Raw genomic sequence first — 21,288 nt, 5'->3', positions numbered from 1 at the left:
CTTGAGTATTGTTGAAGGTGCATGCATTCGGGCAGATGAAAAGTATTCCATTACATTTCTGACTTGTGCCTTGTAGATGGTGGACAGGCTTTGGGCAGTCAGGAGGTGAGTTACTTGTTGCAGAATTCCCAGCCTCTGACCTGCTCTTGTAGCCACAGTATTTATATGGCTAGTCCAGTTCAGTTTCTGCTCCATGGTAATCCCCAGTATAACTGAGTGATGTAATGCCATCGAACATCAAGGGGAGATGGTTTGGATTCTCGCTTGTTGGAGATGGTCATTGCCTGGCACTTGTGTGGTGCAAATGTTACTTTCCACTAGTCAGTCCAAGCCTGGATATTGTCCAGGTCTTGCTGCGTATTTGCACAGTCAGCTGAAGGCTCTGAGGAGCTGCAAATGGTGCTGGACATTGTGCAATCATCAGCGAACATTCCCACTTCTGACCTTACGAGGGACAGAAGGTCATTGATGAAGTAGCAGAAGAAGGTTGGGCCGAGGACACTACCCTGAAGAACTCCTGCAGTGATGTCATGGAGTTGAGATGGCTGACCTCCAACAGCCACAACCATCTTCCTTTGTGCTAGCTATGACTCCAACCAGCGGAGAGTTTCCCTCTTGATTCCCATTGACTCCACTTTTGCTCAGGCTCCTTGATGCCACACTCTGTCAAATGCTGCCTTGATGTCAAGGGCAGTCACTCTCACCTCGCTAGGGATGGCTCCTGATGGAGCTGGGAACCCCATCGGCAGCCATAGGCCTGCCTAATTGGGATGTAATCCCAATGAAGCTCACCGAAATGGCCATGGGGGTTGCCACTGGCACTCGAGCTGCTGGACCGTCATTAAATTCTACCCTCTAAGTTATTTTAACAGGCAAATACTTGTGTGAAAAAAAAGAAATATTACTGGGGAGCGATCAAGAGAGTAGGATTAATCCAGTTGCCCATATCAAGAAGTGAAACAGAATATCCTGTTCCTCTGATTTAGCATTCAACGATTGATGAATCCAATCATATATGGATATATGCATGTGTGTGTGTGCAAGACACCAAAAGCAAACAGATAAAGAATGCTCAAGCAACTTTTTTCTGCCATTTTTTTTTAAAAAGAAAAAATACAACTTGCCCTGTCTTTTCAAAATGATTAAATCCTTGCAAAATATCGTGGGTGGCTTATTAAGACGGGGGAAGTGAGGCAAGAGCATTGTAGCCGAAGAGGTGGGGCATAAGAGTGATGAGTAATAAGGTATGTGTATCTAAATTATGCATGTAGCATATGCAGTTGGGATGCATTGCAACGAGTTGGACGGAACTTAGACTCTCGACAAATCTAGCGATAACTGTAAATAAGCAGCGAACTATTAAGAAATGGTAAGTAGGAGCCATTAAGAAAATATTGTTTAACTTTTAAAGTGTACATGGTGCCTGAAGTAGTTTGGATTATCTTTTCCTGAAGCGTGAATGTAGTGCAGTCACAAGTATTAATTGGTTTGTGCCTGGGCACATACAACTGAAAGTTCTGGATTCCAGAGAGTTGGTTTACTGCCGTTAAATTTAACTGTTGAAAAGATTGCAGTCGCTCTGCTGACAGTGAAGCGAGTTTATCCAGTAAGGTTTCAGGTTTGATTCCCAGTCTCTTGTGGAGTTAGCTTTCAGCGGGAGTGGTTGTTGGGCAGTACAATTGGCCTCAGCAGTCCTGGTTTGGGCGGGAACATCGGCGACAACTCCCACTCGAATGTTTTTCGGAGATTCATGCAGGGATTGTTAATCTGCGCACATCTAGTGAGTTGTTGCCTGCTGTGGTCAAATTGTCTTCCGATACTCCAGGGCAAAGATCGCAAGTGATGAATAACCATGAGCGAGCGTTGTGGGGAACGCCTGGTGCCTGCAGAATATAGGAATATCGGAACAGGACTAGTACATTCAGCTCATGGTGCTCAATCTTCCATTCATCATGGCTGAACTGTACCTTAAACCCATATCCCTTAATAGCTTTAGAAAATAAAAAAAAAATCAGCTTCAATTTTGAAGGTTTTAAATTGACCTAGTATTCGTAGCCTTCTCCTGGATGAGACAGTTTTAGCTTTCTCGTGCTCTTTGTGTGAAGGAGTGCTTCCTGGTTTCACTTGTCTGTCCTGGCACTAACTTTAAGATTAAGCAACCTTGTTCTGGATACCCCCACGAGAGGAAATCTTTTTTTTTTCCATCCTATCTAATTCTTTTGTCCTTGTAAACATCTGGATTAGATCATCCCTCGGAATCTTCCATATACAAAGAAATACAAGCAATTTACCAGGTTGTATAATTTAACTAAAATAAAAGTTAAAAAAACTGCGGATGCTGGAAATCCAAAACAAAAACAAAAATACCTTGAAAAACTCAGCAGGTCTGGCAGTATCTGCGGATAGGAGCACCGTTAACGTTTCGAGTCCGAATGACCCTTCAACAGAACTAAGTAAAAATAAAAATAAAAAAAAGCATCTATCCTGTCTCCTCTCTTCTATTTTTACTTACTTCTGTTAAAGGGTCATTCGGACTCGAAACGTTAACTGTGCTCCTATCCGCAGATGCTGCCAGACCTGCTGAGTTTTTCAAGGTATTTTGGTTTTTGTTTATAATTTAACTCTAACCACCTGTACTATTCTGGTGAATTTACACTGCCTCCTCTCCAAGACCAATATGTTCTTTATGTACTGCGGTGCCTGGAACCTAGCTCAGTATTCTAGACGTCTGACAAGAGCTGTAACAACTGAAGTATCACTCCATCTTCGTTGTATTCCAGATGCCTTGAGATAAATGCCAACATTTGTAACAGGCATCATTTTGACTAATGTCGTCAAGTATTTTAATTCTAGCATGTTTTGTAGAATAGTCTATGAACATTTATCCTGGCACCTTTATTTAACCAATTCAGTATTGTTGTACACTCCATATTTTGAATGGCCTATTGACACTGCAAAACCATTGTTTCAAACTTCTTTTCACCCAAGTGGCATTCCATGCCTGAATCAATTCTTGCATACAAAATTAATGCACCATACTTGAATGTGGCCCCAAATTCCTGTCACAGACCATAAGGCATAGGAGCAGAAGTAGGCCATTTGGCCCAACGAGTCTGTTCTGCCATTCAATGAGATCCTGGCTGATCTGATAATTCTCAACTCCACTTTCCTGCCTTTTCCTATAACCCTTGATTCCCTTACTGATTAAAAATCTGTCGATCTCAGCCTTGAATATACTTAATGACCCAGCTTGTACAGCCCTCTGCAGCAAAGAATTCCTCAGATTGACTACCGTCTGAGAGAAGAAATTCCTCCTTATCCCTGTCTTAAATGGGCGACCTGTTACTCTGAGATTATGCCCTCTGGTCCTAGACTCTCCCACAATGGGAAACAACCTCTCAGCATCTATCCTGTCAAGCCCCCTAAGAATCTTATATGTTTCAATAAGGTTACCTCTCACTCTTTTAAACTCCAATGAGTACAGGCCCAACCTACTCAACCTCTCCTCATAAAAAAAATCCTTCCATACCTGGGATCAACCTAGTGAACCTTCTCTGGACTGCCTCCAATGCCAGTATATCTTTCCTTAGATATGGGGACCAAAATTGTTCACAGTATTCTAGTGTGGCCTAAGTAGTGCCTTGCATAATTTTAGCAAGACTTTCCTATTTTTATACTCCATTCCCTTTGAAATAAAGGCCAACATTCTATTTGCCTTCTCTATTACCTGCTGAACTTGTATGTTAACTTTTTGGGATTCATGCACAAGGACTCCAGAACAAACTATAGCCTAGAAAGTGAGATGGGTTGTCCTGTTTCAAGCTGGTCCCCAATTATTGTGTGAAGCAAGTAGCTAAGTTGACTCCATTGCTGCATAAAATGCTTGTAAATAGTAAGCAGGTAGCAAGAGGCAGGGCAGGACCTATTAGGGTCAAATAAGGTTATATATGCTTAGAGACACAGGGCAGGGCTAGAATTCTTAATGAGTGCTTGTATCAGTGTTTAAAAAGGAAAGGGATGCTGACAAAATATTGGTAGAAACATAGATGATGGAGGTAATGCTGGTGTGAAAATTAATAGCAGCTTGTATTTTAAAGGTTGGCTACGTTTAGTCACCTGGTCTGGATGGCTCGCACCCCAGTTGCCAAGGGAAGTGGGGCTGGCGACAGCAGAAGTGCTTGACATAATCTTCCAATCTTTCCTAGCTACAGGGGAGGTTCCAGAAAATTGGAATGTGGCACCCTTGTCCAAGAAAGGGTGCAAGGACATTTTTAGTATCCACAGGCTGGTCAGTTTAACATCAGTGGCTTTAAAGTTTTAGAAACAATAATTGGGGGTACAATGCAAAGACACTTGTAGAGGTTTGAGTTAATTGACGGAAGCTGGTACAGATTTGTAAAAGGCAAATTATGTTTGACTAATCTAATTGAATTTTTAGATAAATTAACAAAAGGTTGAGGACGGAATGTGGTGGATACTGTCTATGTGGATTTTAAGAAAGCGTTTGACAAAATGTTACATTAAAAAATTGACGCTCATGGAATAGGAGAGTCAGTATTGCCATCAATAGAAGAGAAGTGTGTCATGTGGCCCAGCTTCAGTTTCACCTTGGGCTGTGAACAGAAAACGGCACACAGCTCTGCTGCTGATGTCTTCAAGCTTCTATACATGTATATATTTTCTCATGTGCCTAGTTTAAGTAAATGAACCCACAATGTGTTTACACATTTCCCTTATGAGTGATTTGTGCTTTTATATCATTACAAAAACACAACATGGTGTTCAGCGGTGGCCAAATAGTGTGGCAGCAAGATTAAAAACGGATACAACATGGTGAACAGCCTTAGATCATGCTACATGGCATGAGGCAACCCTTGACATTTTGGTCAGACTGCAATGAAGCTGCAGCATTGGAAAGTGTTCAAATTGCAGCATAGTGACTGTGCAGAAAAGCTTTCAAGACATAGTGCTCAGGTAAAGAACTAGTAAGCAGACGGATCCCTCATGGTGAGATTGCAGCATATAGCCTGTCAGTTCAGTGAGTGCGACAGCATGTTGAGAGTACCAGCACCAGGTTAGCTCAGTTGGGAAAGGGGACTGACCAGGATGTGGGCTGGATCAATAGCCAGTGATGGAGAGTCAAACAAGGAAAAAGAAAACAAAACCACCATAAAAATCGAGCCAGAGAAGGTTGTGATTATGATCGGTAGAACTTCGAAAAAGCACACTAGAGTGACTACAGCAACACCCACCTCAAGTACTATGGAAGATGGAAGGTCAAAGGGATATCGTCAATATGTCCATAAAATTCCCCAGTCCGAATTGTGAGCAGCTGACCTAGCTGACCCAGTAACCAAATGCAAAATGTTTAACAGTGTACAGAGGTATGGGGTGGAATTTTACGGCCCCATCGCAGTAGGGGAGTAGCTGTAAAATGTGGGGGCCATTCAAAAGTCCATTGACTTCGGCGTAAAATTCCACCCATGGTTTCTTGATTCAGATGTGTCTGAACCAGACAAGCAAGCCATAAAAAAAATCACCTAGCAATTGGGAATGAAGATCTACAGAGGCTGAACACATCAGGATTAACAGAAGAAGAGCTAAAGGATCCCAAAATGGTATGGACTACATTAGAAGATCAGTTCAGAATCAGTTAAACAGCTGTATTCATTGACTAGACTTTGTATCGTTTCAACAACAGCCTAGAGAATCCATAGACCACTTTGTCAGCAGATGCAGAGAAAAGGGTATGTACTGTGATTTTTCAAACACAGAGCTAGCAGACAGAATTATTGAGTTGGTGATTACATCTACTCCCATGGAAGCATTCCAGAAAGAGAAACTGTGGCAAACCATCACTGAATGACGGCCTGATCCAATTCAGCATGTCCATGAACATGTGACACTGTTTTGGTCTTACCGGGACAAGCTAATCATCTCCCAGGGAGCCATTTTTAAAGGTAGGCTGGTCATCAGAATCTTTGTTACCTGATATTCTTCAACAACTTCATCACTCACAGGTAGGCATAGATTGGAGGAGAAGACTCACAAGAGAGGCAGTCTGTTGGCAAAGTATGAACATTGAAGTTGTTGTCAAGAAATGCGAGGCATGTCAAGAGCATTTGCCAAGTCAGCACTAAAAACCACTGATTTGACATGAAGTTCCTACACATCCTTGGTCCAAAATCGCACCTGACCTCTATTTTGTCCATGGCACTGACTTCATCTTCATCGTCGACTGCTTTACCAAGTACCCCGTTATTCTTCCCTTTTCTTCATGCTTTTCATATTGGCCTTGAGGTTTTCAATATCTGACTGCAACCCATTCATTTGGCCTTGCATGTTATCTCTCATAACAATGGAATTTACCCAATCTACAGGATCTGGCAATCACTTCCTTGCTTCTGATTGGAGCGTGCTTTTCAATGGGTGTACTACCTTTAACCTTCAGTGAAGCCTCCTTCATCTCATGGTTTACTGATATCAGCTGCAGCTCTTCGCAAATGCTCAACCCAAAGATAGCAGGACCACATGTTTCCGTGATGCAGAACATACAGTTACCATCTTTCCCTTTGTGTGTCCCTCTGATATGTGTCATTTCTAGCTGTTGAATCTTAGCGCACCACCCCCCCCCCCCCCCCCCCCCCCCCCCCCCCGACCCCATATGGCGTTAGCATGATATTGCTCAATTTCAAAACATCGTTCCTTAGGTAACTATTTTCTTTCAAATTTTCACGAACGATCTTCTGGTATAGTGTGAGCAGGGTGATTGTAGTTTGTGCTCCGGTATCGAGCTTCAGCTTCAGATTTATGGCTGTTGGCTTGTTTCTCACCTTCTTCCTGAACTGAATGGTTACGTGAATTTCTTTTCTCTGGGACCTGTTGCATTGAGACATTTCATGCAGTTTTATGGTTCATATATGCCTATTGTGTTCTCAAACTTATTGTCATCTTCCAGGATATGGATGCTTTGGTTTCTTTTCCTTCTCATTTGCCTGTTACTGTGCCTCTGGTAACTCATTTACCATCTTTTCCTTTTGTTTTGCACATGCTTGCCCAGTGATTGGGCTTTCCACAAGCTACGCTGTTTGAACAATATGTGGGACATTTCATTGACATTTCATTTTCAATCCTGTTAAGAAATTGTCAACAGGTTCATCTGATTCCTGATTCCTGCCTCAGGCTTTGAAATCCATATTGGTAGATCCGATGATTTGACTTTCGGCTGGAGATGTGTGCCAAAAGTTTCAAAAATTTCATCTGTGTTTTACTGTTGTCCTCACTCATCTCCCAGCTATTAAACAAATTTAACCTGTTTTTTCCTGCCCCACAAAAGGATGTAATTTTCATTTCCTCTTCACTATTGCGTTTTAGAAAGCCACTGAATGTCAGTCTGCATTTTTGCTTAAACTTCTCAAATGCCACTATGACATCATCAGCTTCCAAATTCATTATAGGCTGTAGCTATACTGCAGCAGTGGCCATTTTGTTTTCACATGCTCTTTTTCTCTCACCGACACCAATTTGGGTTGTTTTTTCATCAATCTAATTCAACATTAAATCCATTTAAAATGTTAGGGTCTTATTCACAACACCCGTGCCACCATCCTCTAGTTCCGAGAATTTGAAATAATCACGCTTCTAGACTTAAAATGTTGGACCTTCATTGAGTGTATTTCTCTCAGCTCTCCATGTGGCTGGTGGGCTGGTACTTGGTTGCTTGGTACCTGACTGCAGTGCAGCAGTAAATGTGACACCCTGGATGCAAATTCTCATGCAATTACTTCCTATTTCTTTATGAATAATATAACAATATAACAGAAACCAATGAGTCGTTTTGCAGAATGGAGGATGGTTGACCGTGGTGTTCATTTCGCAGAAGGATAGAGATAGGCTATATTGGCTTAATGGCACAATTTTAAAGAGCGTGCAGGGACAGAGGGACCTTGGGGGATTCATACACATAGATATTTACAGGTGGCAAGACAAATTGAAAGAGTAGTTAGTGAAACATGTCAGATGATGGACTTCATAAATAGAGGTTTTGAGTACAAAAGCAGGGAAGTTATGCTGAAACTTTGCAAAGCTCTGGTTAGGCTACAGCTAGAGTTTTGGGCCCAGTTCTGGTCATCACACTTAATAAGGATGTACAGGTTCTTGACAGGGTACAGAGGAGATTTACCAGAATGGTTCTAGGAGTTTGGGAATACAGCTACAAGGCTAAGTTGGAGAAGCTGAAGTAGTTCTCCTTGGATCAAAGTAGAGATCTAATAGATGTACACAAGATTATGACAGGTTTAGATAAAGTAGACAAAGAATAGCTGGTCCCATTAGCTGATTGTACAAGAGATACAGAGCGGATGTGAAGAAGAACTTTTTTATGCAGTGAGTTGTAATAACTTGGAACTCAGTGCCCATGAGGGTGGTGGAAGCGGAGAAGATCAATCATTTCAAAACAAAATTGGGTAGACTCTTGAGAGAGTTGAACTTGCAGGGCTATGGGCATGGAGTGGGGGAATGGGAGTGACTTGATTGCTCTACAAATAACTGGCATGGACTCAATGGACTGAATGGCTTCCTTCTGTGCCATAATGAGTTTATGAGTTTATGACGTTCGATTAGTCTTTTCAGTTGCATTTTGTATCTGTCCATTAGCCTTTAGGGAATTGCATTTATGTACGCCCAAACCTCTTTGCTTGTCTGCAATTCCCAGTTTCTCACCTTTAGAAAATATTTCAATTTGTCTTTACTGAATCTAGAGTCAATAACCTCACACTTCCCCAGATTGAACTCCATTTGTCATGGTTTTGCCTACTCACTTAATCTGCCTGTGTTACCTCATTACTTCCTGCTCCCATTTGCAAAACTTATTATGCCTCTACCTTCTCTTCACACTATGAAGATAGATGCAGAGTGCTCACTTAACAAATCTACCAGTTCCTTGATGTTGATTGCAGTATCACCTGGGTGAGACATCAGTGGGCCCACATTTCTCTTAGTCACTCTCTCTTAATATATTTATTAAAACATTTACTGTTAGCCTCGAAATCTCTTGTAAGGTTTGTTTTATATTTCTTATGGCAGCTGTCGAGATTTTCTTTGTATGCCTTTATTGCTTTTTTGTAGCTCTCCCAGTCTGCTAAATTTCCAATTTTCTTGGCATTTGGGCAAGCCATTTCTTGAATTTTATACTGTATCTTACCTCATTTGTTAACCCTGGTGCCCTAACTACAGAAATGGAGATTTTGCCTTTTTGGGAAAAGTAATTGTCTTGCACAGTACCAAATATTCCTTTTGAATACCTCCACAGTGGGCAAAGTTTTAATGGAACTAAGCCGTTTGCTGCAGTAGGCTTTGCCACGGATGTTCAATCAGCCATTGCATTAGCATCCTGCTTCTGGCTTTCCGGCACTGAGTGCAAGCATGATGATGACCTACATCTGTCAATGGAAGGATTTCTATTTAAAGGGACCCTGGAAATGGTTGTATCCTATACTGATTCTGTAGACTTTCAGGAAGGAGAAGGATAGAAGTGAGATGTGGGAAGGAAGCCCACTGCTCCAGTTCCTCACCCCAGATGCCATCCTCCGAGGGTCTGTAGAGAATTGATATTCTCCTGGCCTGAGAGAATAAGCAGGTGTGGCTGGTAGTCGTGGAAGCAGTGAGCAGCAGGCGTGTGGTCCCTAGAAGTTGCTTTCAGTACTGCAAAAGCTCTGACCTCATGAGGGCATACAGGTGAATGGATGCAAGCACCCTGCAAAGGCCACCCCCTCCTCATCTGAGGACGCAGAGGGGTCAGCACTTTCTCGTTCTGAAATATTTTGCAAGGCACTGCAGATCACTACCATCTTGACAGTCTTACTGGTGCATACTTAAGTACACTGGTGGATCTATGAAAGCACCTGAATTGCATCTTCAGCAACCCCAATGGCTTGCTCAATGATGGCTTTCCTACTCACATGGCTCCTGTTGTATCTCTCCTCTGCTGCAGTGATAGGGGTCCTCACAGGTGTCATCAGCCAGGTCCTCAGAGTGTAGCCCTTGTCTCCAACGAACCAACTAGTCACTCTGTTCGAAAGTACAAATATCTGTGGAAGATGTGACTAACTGAATGAATCATGGCAACTCCCAGGATATCTTGCACAGACATGCATGAAAACCTTTGAGTGGCCACATGCCAGCTGAACTTTGATTGAATGCAATCCTTCCGATTGATAAATACTTCTGGAAGATCTGAGGACACCATGATTGCCACATTTCAGACTGTAACCCCATGTAACAGAGGGAATTGAGCCACTGCAGTAAGTGTGAGAGCATTCCGTGTCTGACTGGTCTCACCGGTATCACACCCCTTAGGATAGGGTTGTCTGTTTTGGTCAGTGTTCAGGGACAGGTGGGTGTGACTTTGAGTGAGGCAGGTATAGGAATTGAGAAGTTAGAAGTGTAGGAGCCTCAGCCCTTGCAAATTTCTTGCAGCTTGTATGGATGAGATTGGGGTTGCAAGGTGGATGAGCGCGGCATTGTGGTACAGGAGACCATTCAAAAAATTCTGGGTTAAAGGCAAAATACCGGGTTAAAGGCAGAATTAACTGGTGCTTTACACAGTTAAATTACAGATCTGACAGTTCCACAGGGTTTCCGGCAGACCTCCAAACACACCCCTAGTAAAAGCTGGAAGTGACTGGATATCCGGTTTCCAACAGGCTGGCACATTTTGGGTAAAACCCCCTGCCTGCACCCAAACACCCCCTGCCCCTTGCGTTTTAAATTCTGCCCAGTTTACCCATTAACTGTTCAGCCCAGTTCATTGAGGTCAGTTTATGTTTCAATCCTTTGAAATCAGTCTTACTTAAGATTAAAACCTTTTTTTGTGATTCCCCCTTCTACCTCAAACGGAACATCAAATTTGATAATGTTATGGTCACTGCTCGCAGCATGTTCCCTTCTCATCAGGTCGTTAACTAATTTTGGCTTGTTACTCATCATTCAATCTATGGCGTGTTCCCTTATCGATCTAAAAATATCAGACTTGGAGTCTTCCATCGTCTTTAGTTAATAATGAATAATGCCAACATCCAGCCCGTTTTATCTAGCCACCGCCTGCCGTCAAAATTACAGTCCTGCATTGTTTCCTTTCTGAGAATTTTTCTGCTCCCTTTTTGTTTCTCGCTTAGTGGCTATCACGTTACCTTGCTGGCTAGGCCCGTAACATCACGTCACCACTCCCAGCTGCCGGACTCCTGGACTGAGCCGCGGCACCGAGACAGCAGCTCTCACCCGGAGCTCGAGGTACGGAGACGGCAGCGCTCACCTGGAGCTCGCTGCACAGAGACTGTAGCGCTCACCTGGTGCTCGCGGCACAGAGACTGTAGCGCTCACCTGGTGCTCGCGGCACAGAGACAGTAGCGCTCACGTCGAACTCGCGGCACACACCTGGAGCTCGCGGCACAGAGACATCAGTGCTCACCTGGAGATCGCGGCACACATCTGGGGCCGTGGCACAGAGACAGCAGTGCTTCCCCTTTCCTCCATCTCTCCGGTATCTTAGCCGTGCTTCACAATTCGCCGGCAGGACTGTAAACATTGGGAAGGAAAGAGTTGGGACTTTTGTGAGCTCTGTGTAAGTCTCATCGAGAACTTAGGTCGGGGGAGAATTTCCCCTCGGAAGGCGTTCATTCAAAAAAAAATCTAGTCCAGGTAATAACCCGCCGCTTGCCATAAATTAACAATACAGTAACGTACTTTCTATGTTTACTTATCGACTATCGTAATTGGGTAAGTCAAGCTTTTTTTGGATGTACATGGTTCTAGCCTAGATTATATTTGAAGATGGTTTGAAATTTTATACTGTACTCAAAACCTGAATTTTCCTGTGGGTTGCGAATTCTCTCAAATTGTTTTTGTTTTTCTCTTTTAGTTTCAGAATATTCGTTTTCCAGGCTCTGGAAAGGCAGAAGAGGGCAAAAAGAAGCAAGTGCTTGATTACCTGGGAGATTTTTTCAGTTCTACTAGAAGAAAGAGTTCAAAAAATGCATCTCCAGCATCTTTAAGGCAAAACAATTCTGTGGAGGAATGTCCTCCCGTGACAAGTGAATGTTATTCAGGGGAGACTACGATTGTGGGGGAAGCTCCTGATTCAGGAATATTGTCATTTTCAGAAGACCACAGGAGGGAAGGAGTGGTGGAGATTAAAGCAGCTGACAAAGATCTAACAGAGATATCACAGGGCTCCCCAGAGGAAAGAGGCCTGCTACCAGCTGTTGGTAATCCAGCGGAGCTGCCTGTGAGTTCAGCTGAAAAAAACAGGTCAACAAGTAAGAATGTCATAGTGGTTGATGTCAATCTGCAGCACATCCACAGGGAAGCTGAAAAACAAACTGTGCCTGAGTGCACTGGAGAACAATTAGCTTCAAAGACTGTTAGTAGTAATCCAGCAAAGGAATTTGTAACCACAGTTATAGGCGATGTGTCAAATATATTTGAAAGCGTGGTGGTAAATAAGGAGGATACTTCATTATCTTCAGCCTGTGCAGATGCAAGTTTGCTCTCAGATGACAGAAGTGTAAAGGAACATGAAATTGGTGAACTTGATACCTGTTTTATCAATGAAAACACACCCCAGATTGCTATAAAAACAAAGGGTAGTGAATTTGTAACTACTAACAGGCTAGCCAAAGGTCAATATGATTGTGAAACTATTGCTAACTGTGTAGATATTCCAGCCATAAAGGAATGTGTTTTACCAATTTCTGAGACTGTGAGGATTGAACAAGTGGCTGAGATTATTGAAACTGATGTTCATCCTCCTAAAATCAAAGAAATTTCAAATACAACAGCATCAGAAGCATCTGTTTCATTGCTCATTAACAATATTAGTGTGGAACTAAAAGCTTTGGAAAATACTTTGAAAAATGAGGGAACTGTCCAGTTGAACCATTCTGTGGTTCAAGGATTTGGAAAGGAAACTGAAAATTACAATATTCCTGAAAAATTGTGTGAATCTACCTTGGAAAAGCAACAGAATTCATCCAAGAAGGACACATTCACACCAGATACTAAAAAAAGCCAGGTTGTGGAGACAGGAGGTGTTCCTCGCATTGGTGAAAGTGTAGCAATCTCACATGACGTTGAACAATTCACAACAAGTAATCTATCAGGAGAAAATCAGAATGGTGTAGTGGGACCAGAATCAAATACAGATAAAACAGTTACCAACACTCGCACTGACGTAGTAAGTTGTAAAAACACGGCTGAAAAGTCAAGTGATTTGTTTTCAAGTTTAAAAACCGATTTGAATTCAGCACTAGAGTCTATTGAAATGGATAAGAAATCTCCTTCAGAATCCAAACGTGGTAAAAGAAAGGGAAGGAAGAGGCGGTCCTTGAAATCTAATCAGCAGTCTGATAGAGAAATTGGGAATGCAGATACTAACACAGTTGAAGAGGAATTGAAAGAAATAGCTTCCAATAAGCAGTCCTCTGAGGTTCCAGTTAAAACTGCTTCCTCACCGGAACAAAGCATCCCTCTTTTGGTCCCTCATCAAACATTGCCAAAGTCTCTTCCATCCAGTGAAAAGTCTGCACAAGACATATCCAAGCCAATTACATCAAGGAAAAAGAACTCGCAACAGGAGCCTTGCAGCCCAGCTTCAGGTGACAAAATACAGTCCCCAGTGAAATGTTCTTTGGAAAAGGCATCAAACCCAGAGACTGGGTTCAGTGGTTCTGAAACTTTCACAGCGACACACAGCAGCACTTCACGTTCTGGTCAAAAAGTGGAAAAACATATTGCTTCAGAAAACTCTGATACTAACTTTGTTGTTGCAAGTATTGGAGCTGTTGACGATTCTGCAAGTAATAAGGATTTCATTTTTTCTTTATACTGTGCAACTACTGATGAGCTAGATGAAAAAATGGTTGCTTTAGATTCTGCAGATCAGAACAATGCTATTGCTTCAGTTAGCCAAAAATGTAATCAGCAAAACATGGGAAGCTCCATTACATACAGTCAGATGGAGCAAGAATCTAGTGCTGACTCTGGAAGACTGAAAACTCTGGAAATTAATGACTTAGAAGGAGAAAGTCACGACCATCATGTAATTACTTCACAACTATGTTCCACGGTGACCACAAGAATAAGACTGTAAGTGCATCCTTTTTGTCTTTAATTCACATTTGGCAACATACCAAAACCATCAAGTTAGTCTCCTGCTAAAATTTCCACATCCCAGTCCCAATCCCATCCTCTGCTTCCCTGCTACTCACCTTGGACTAAATTCAGTGATGTGTGATCTTCCATTTGGCCTGTGAGCTGAGTTTCAAACCTGATTTCCATGACAGCGTCTGCTCCACCCAACCCAATGTTCTTGCAATTCTCATCTAATCCTTGATCACCATCATGCTCAACTTCTAAAGTGCAAGCTTTGCCAAATTCTTGCGCTCCATCTTGTCACAAACTCCACTGCTTACTTCTTTTGTCACACTATTCAGCTTCCCTTGCACCACTGTCCTTACCAGCCACTAATGGTTATCAGTTTTCAATTGCAGATTCCTGCATGCAGTTTTTGGTCCTTACCTTTGCAACCTCCTTTGGTTGTGCACCAGTTCACGCCCCTCCTGCCAATCTAGTTCGTTGTTCATTTCCATGTCAACACACTCTAATGAGCATTCAATTATCTTACACTCGGCAATTCTCTCTCTAATCTACTCTGTTTTGCTGCAATCCCTCTTTCAAAAAAAACCTCTTCAGAATCTACATCTCTCACCAAGCCTTCGTTTAACCTTCTACTGATGTTCATTTTCAATTTTTCTCCTTTGTTAAATGCTGTTAGATACTTATGTTAAAAGTGCCAAATAATTTTTTTTACACTGAATGCATGCTCAAGGAACAATTTTTAGTTTACATATTGTTGTATTAATGTATGTGTAGTATTATATGCAGTAGAGAATTTACTGTGTTGCATAATGCCAAGTATAGGATATGTAGGTTTTTGGGAATTGAGTTTTAGAAATGTATGTGCTATGTCCAAATAATGACACAGTTTTCTGCATTCATTTGTGATCCAATGTTTCATATTATTAACTGGTCTGCTATCATCTCACTCACACTATGTCAAGCACAATGCATTGGACTGTTGCTAAGCTGTGTTTAAATTTACTGTGCCTTTAAGGACATAATGCATCTTTGATGTGAACATTCTCTGGTCAATTATTTCTGATTGTTGTAGGTGACAAGAAGCTTACAGGTTTATAAAGATGCTTGTAATTACCATATTCTAGATGAACTTATAAACTTGCATTGACAAATTTAATTGATCCATAATTAATTAAAACTTAAAATGACTGCCTTTTTTACATACACTTTTAACACAATAAAGTAAAAGAAATTAGAAAGGAGGCCCTGCTGAAAGAATTTGAATACTTAGGAGCTAAATTAAAAAAAACAGAACCTCCAAGGTAATAACCTCAGGATTGCTACCTGAGCCACGGGCAAACTGGCATAGGGTAAATAAAGTCAAGGAGTTAAGTGCGTGGCTCAACGATTGGTGTGGCTCAACGATTGGTGTGGGAGGAATGGGTTTCAGTTCATGGGGCATGGGCACCAGCACTGGGGAAGAAGAGAGCTGTTCCAGTGGGATGGGCTTCACTTGAACCATGCTGGGAACAATGTTCCAGTGAATCGAATAACTAGGGCTGTAGAGAGGGCGTTAAACTAAAAATAGAGGGGTCCTGGAGAGGGGATACGTAGGCTCACAAAGCAAAAGGATTTGACAGCATTGCAGGGTAGCTATTTAGGCAATGACACCCAGAGTGTGACAGGAAGGGACAGTGTGTCCAAACATAAAAAAACAGCAGCAAATAGAGTCAAAGGGGGGGAAAATGATTGAAAGGCAAATTAATGGCTCTTTACTTAAATGGACATAGTATTCAGAACAAAATAAATGAATTAACGGCACAAATAGAGGTTAATGGGTACAATCTTATAGCCCTTATGGAGACATGGTTACAAGAAGATCAAAGTTGGGAACTAAATATTCAGGGGCATGTGACTTTTCGAAAGGACAGGCAGGAAGGGAAGGATGGTGGGATAGCTATGTTAGTGTAAAGTGGAATAAGAACAATAGCAAGAAATGATCTTGGGTCAGAAGATGTAGACTCCATATGGGTGAAGGTAAAAGATAACAAGGGGAAGAAGACACTGGTGGGAGTAGTCCATGAGCCAGAATTCATAGAGTGTATTTGGGACAGTTTCCTAGAACAATATGTTGTGGATCCAATCAGGGATCAGGATATTTTGGATCTGGTAATGTGTAATGAGGCAGGTTTAATAAATGATCTCAGAGTAAAAGGTCCCCCAGAAAACAGTAACCATAACATGGTAGAACTTAGCATTCAGTTTGAGAGTGAGAAACTTGGGTCAGAAACAACTGTGCTAAACTTAAATAAGGGTAATTAGAATGGAATGAGGGCAGAGTTGGCTGGAATGAACTGAGAAAGGAGTTTAGCAGAAAAGACAGTTGATGAATAATGGCAGACACTTATGAAAATAGTTCATGACTCACAACAAAGGTATATCCCACTGAGGAAGAAGGATTCTAGGAAGGGGATAAACCAACCATGGTTAACCAAGGAAGTTAAGGAGTGTATCAAATTGAAAGAAAAAACACACAATGTGGCAAAGATTAGTGGGAAGCCAGAGGATTGGGAAAGTTTTAAAAACCAACAGAAGATGACCAAAAAAAAGGGAGAAAATCAACTTTGAGGGTAAGCTAGCAAGTAATATAAAAATGGACAGTAAGAGCTTCTTTAAATATATAAAAAGGAAGAGAGAGGCCAAAGTGAACATAGGCCCCATAGAGAATGAAGCTGGGGAAATAATAATGGGGAATCAGGAAATGGCAGTGGAGTTGAATAAATACTTTGCATCAGTCTTCACGGTAGAAGACACTAATAGCATTCCAAAAACACAATGATCAAGGGGAAAAAGGCAGGGAGGAAATAAATACAATAACTACCACTAGAGAAAAGGTACTAGGGAAACTAATGGGGCTAAAGGCCGATAAGTCCCCTGGACCTGATGCGTTGCATCCTGGATATTAAAGGAAGTAGCTGCAGAGATAGTGGATGCACTGGTAGTATTCTTCCAAGAATCCTTAGATTCTAGAAAAGCCCCAGAGGATTGGAAAACTGCCAATGTAACACACTTGTTCAAGAAGGGAGGGAGAAAAAAACAGGTAACCATAGGCAAGATAGCTTACCATCCATCATTGGGAAAATGTTAGAGTCTATCATAAAGGATGCAGTAGCAGAGCATTTAAAAATGCATAATATAATCAAGCAGAGTCAGAATGGCTTCATGAAGGGGAAATCATGCCTGACAAATTTAGTAGAATTCTTTGAGAAGATAACAAGCAGATAAAGGGGAATCAGTAGATGTAATATATTTAGATTTCCAAAAGGCATTCGATAAGGTACTGCACATAAGGTTACTTAATAAGAGCCTATGGTGTTGGTGGTAGAGTATTAACATGGATAGAGGGCCGGCTAGCTAATAGAAGACAGAGAGTTGGGATAAGGGGGGAGTTTTCAGGATGGCAAACTGTAACAAGTGGAGTGCCACAGGGATCAGTAATATATAATATAATATATAATGATTTAGATGAGGGAAATGAATGTACTATTGCCAAGTTTATGGATGACACAACAATAGGTTGGATGGCAAATGGTGAGGATGACACAAAAAGCCTACAGAGGGCTATAAACAGGTTAAGTGAGTGGGCAAAAACATGGCAGATGGAATATAATGTGGGAAAATGTGAGGTTATGCACTTTGGCAGGAATAATAGAGGAGCTGAATATTATTTGCATGGAGAAAGACTGCAGAAAGCTGCAGCACAAAGGGATTTGGGGGTCCTCATGCATAAATCCCAAAAAGCTAGCATTCAAGTTCAACAGATAATAGGGGAGGTAAATTAAATGTTGGCCTCTATTTCAAATGGAATGGAATATAAAAATAGGGAAGTCTTGCTAAAACTATACGAGGCACTACTTAGGCCACATCTAGAATACTGTGAACAGTTTTGATGCCCTTATCTAAGGGAATATATACTGGCATTGGAGGCAGTCTAGAGAAGGTTCAGTAGGTTGATCCTGGGTATGGAGGGATTTTCTTATGAGGAGAGGTTAAGTAGTTTGGGCCTGTACTCATTGGAGTTTAGAAGAATGAGAGGCGACCCTATTGAAACATATGAGATCCTTACAGGGCTTGACAGGGTAGATGCTGAGAGGTTGTTTTCCCTTGTGGGAGAGTCTAGGACCAGAGGGCATCATCTCAAAGTAAGGGGGCATCCATTTAAGATGAGGAGGAAGAGGGGAGTTCGTCTGTGGAATTCTTTACCACAGAGGGCTACAGAGACTGGGTCGTTAATTATATTCAAGGCTCAATCATTAAAGGAATCAAAGATTATAGGGAAAAGGCAGGAAAATGGAGTTGAGGATTATCAGATCAGCCATGATCTCATTGAATGGCAGAGTAGAATGGATGGGCCAAATGGCCTTTTTCTGCTCCTATGTCTTATGGTCGTCTTATGGAATAGTGGATATTCTGTTGTGATGCACATGGTAAGTCAGGAGATGTGCTTTTTTTTAAAGATAGAGCAACAACGACTTGCATTCATGCATAGTAGAAAAACAAAATATTGCTTTCAGCTAATGTAAAGCAGGACACAGCAGATGTTGTAAATCTGAAGTTTGGAGTATCACCCTGCTGAAGTGGATTTTTGAAATTCAGGTCAGAACCGGAGCTTTGTTTCTGAGAAGGTTAGCTAATAAACTGTAGACTTTCTGCTTCTAGTGTTGGAGGTCATACAGAAATTTGCATTGGTTCAGTGTGTGATGTTTGGAGGATTAATCTTGCATTTTTATGTATCAATAGCGTACGGAAGGAAGTTTGTAAATAATTCTATAAATACAGTAGTTTTGAGTGACTCAAATCAACTGTGTATAAACTAGGAAATTTACAAATTGAAGTATCAGAATTGGTATGAGTAGATTTGGTATAAAATAATTTTTGACTCTAGGGATACATCAAGGTGGCACCCATAATCAAAAATAATAGAATATCCGGGAACTCATGATCACAGAATAATTAGATAAATATTAGCGTTTACTCGGCGGGTTCAAGTCTCACTCCAGAGACTAGCACATAACCTAGGCTGGAGCTTCACTGAGGTACTGTAGAAGATTCCATGGCACTATTTGAAGGTGTCGTGAGTTCTTCTGTTATTTCTCAATCAGCACCACAAAAACAGATCAGGTCATTTATCTCATAGTTTTTTGAGACCAAGTGCTACATAGCATACAAAACAAGTGACCCAACTTGCAAAGGTAATTAATTGTCTGTGATACACCTTGGGATATTTTTAGGACATGAAATACGCTGGATGAGTACAAGTTTTTCATTCTTTAAAGTAGGTAAGGAAATAATTGGAACTCTTTGAGTTTTGTAGTCTATAAAGAAACAGTTAAGGGGAAGCTCACTGACATAAAATATTAAAAAGATAAGGTACTTTCAGTTATTAAACAAAACTGAAATCCAGAAAAGTAGGATTAGATAACATAAATGACAGATCAAAGCAGGGTGGGGAGCAAGCTGAGCCAAAAGGAACGACCAAGAGGTAAGATAGGCAGGGCCTTAGGTTTAGAGGAAGAGAGTAAGGACGGCTTTGCAGTTTAGGGTCAATCCTCATTGGAAATTAGCAGAATGAGAGGTGCTCTGATTGAAAAATATAAGATCCTGAGGTGGCTTGACAGAGTAGATGCTGAGAGGATGGTTCCCCTCATGGGATAGTCTAGAACTAGGAACCACAGTTTAAAAATAAGGAGTTTACCATTTAAGATGGAGATGAGGAGGGATTTCTTTTCTTAGAGGGTCATGAACTTTTGCAATTTCCTACCCAGAGAGCTGTGGAGGCTGGGTCATTGAATATATTCAAAGCTGAGTTAGACAAACTTTTGATCTACAGGGGATTTGAGAGTTATGATGGACAGGCAGGAAGGTGGTGTTCAGGCCACAATCAGATCAGCCATGATCTTATTGAATGGCGAAGCAGGCTCGATAGGCCAAATGGCTAAGAGTGACTGCCTTTGACATCAAGGCAGCATGTGGTAGAATGTGGCATCACGGAGCCCTAGCAAATTGAAGTCAGTGGGAATCAGGAGGAAAAATCTACACTGCTTGGAGTCATACCTAGCACAAGGGAAGAAGGTTGTGGTTGTTGGACGCCAATCATCTCAGTCCCACGACATTGTTGCAGGAGTTCCTCAGGGTAGTGTCCTAGGCCCAATCATCTTTAGCTGCTTCATCAATGACCTTTCTTCCATCATAAAGTCAGAAGTGAGGATATTTGCTAATGATTACACAATGTTCAGCACCATTCACAGCTCCTCAGATACTGAAGCCATCCATATCAACGTGCAACAAGGCTTGGGCTGATAGTGGCAAGTAACATTTGCACACATGCCAGGCAATGACCATCTCCACCAAGAGTGAATCTAACCATCTCCCCTAAACATCCTGGGGATTACTATTGGTAAAAAAAATTGAATTAGACCAGCCATATAAATACTGTGGCTACAAGAACAGGTCAGAGGCTGGGAATTCTGAGGCAAATAATTTACCCCTGACTCCCCAAAACCTGTCAACCATCTACAAGACACAAGTCAGGACTGTGATGGACTATTCTTCACTTGCCTGGTTGAGTGTGTCTCCAGTAATACTCAAGAAGCTCGACACTGTTCAGGACAAACCAGCCTGCTTGATTGGCATTCCATCCACCAACTTCAACATTCACTCCCTCTACCACCGATGCACAGTGGCAACAAGTGTGTACTATATGCAAGATGCACTACAGCAAGACTTCTTTGACAGCACCTTCCAAACCCACAATATCTACCACCTAGAAGGACAAGGGCAGTAGACGCACTGGAACACCATCATCTGCAAGTTCCCCTCCAAGTCACATACCACCCTGAGTTGGAACTACTTCGCCATTCCTTCACTGATGCAATATCAAATCCTGGCACTCCCCAGAAGCACTGTGGATGTACCTGCACCAGATGGACTGCAGCAGTTCAAGAAGGTGGCTCACCACCATCTTCTCGAGGGCAATTTGGGATGGGCAACAAATGCTGGCCTTTTCAGCGATGCCCAAACCTATGAAAGAATAAAAAAATTCTAATGATCTTAACAGCTGTTTCATAGCTTTGGGTTGGCTATTATGACTAAAGG

The 21,288-nt window shown here is 41.7% G+C and overlaps 1 protein-coding gene across 2 annotated transcripts in view; it reads left to right on the top strand.

Annotated features, from left to right (window-relative positions):
• crybg1a (crystallin beta-gamma domain containing 1a) overlaps window positions 1-21,288 on the top strand; it is a 319,813-nt gene that overhangs the window by 155,120 nt on the left and 143,405 nt on the right. Inside the window, exons 1-2 of one of the 2 annotated variants that reach the window (XM_041188920.1) lie at window positions 1,267-1,369; window positions 11,918-14,142. In XM_041188920.1, the coding sequence (XP_041044854.1) occupies window positions 1,367-1,369; window positions 11,918-14,142 (2,228 nt within the window). In that variant the 5' untranslated portion in view covers window positions 1,267-1,366. Of the gene's footprint in view, window positions 1-1,266; window positions 1,370-11,917; window positions 14,143-21,288 lie in introns of those variants that run through there. The other variant, XM_041188918.1, reaches the window with a different exon arrangement.

The sequence above is a fragment of the Carcharodon carcharias genome, chromosome 5 (genome assembly GCF_017639515.1).
Source record: "Carcharodon carcharias isolate sCarCar2 chromosome 5, sCarCar2.pri, whole genome shotgun sequence".
Classification (NCBI taxonomy): Eukaryota; Metazoa; Chordata; class Chondrichthyes; order Lamniformes; family Lamnidae; genus Carcharodon; species Carcharodon carcharias.
The sequence above is the reverse complement of the archived record's forward strand: the minus strand, read 5'-3'. Positions and strand labels throughout refer to the sequence as shown.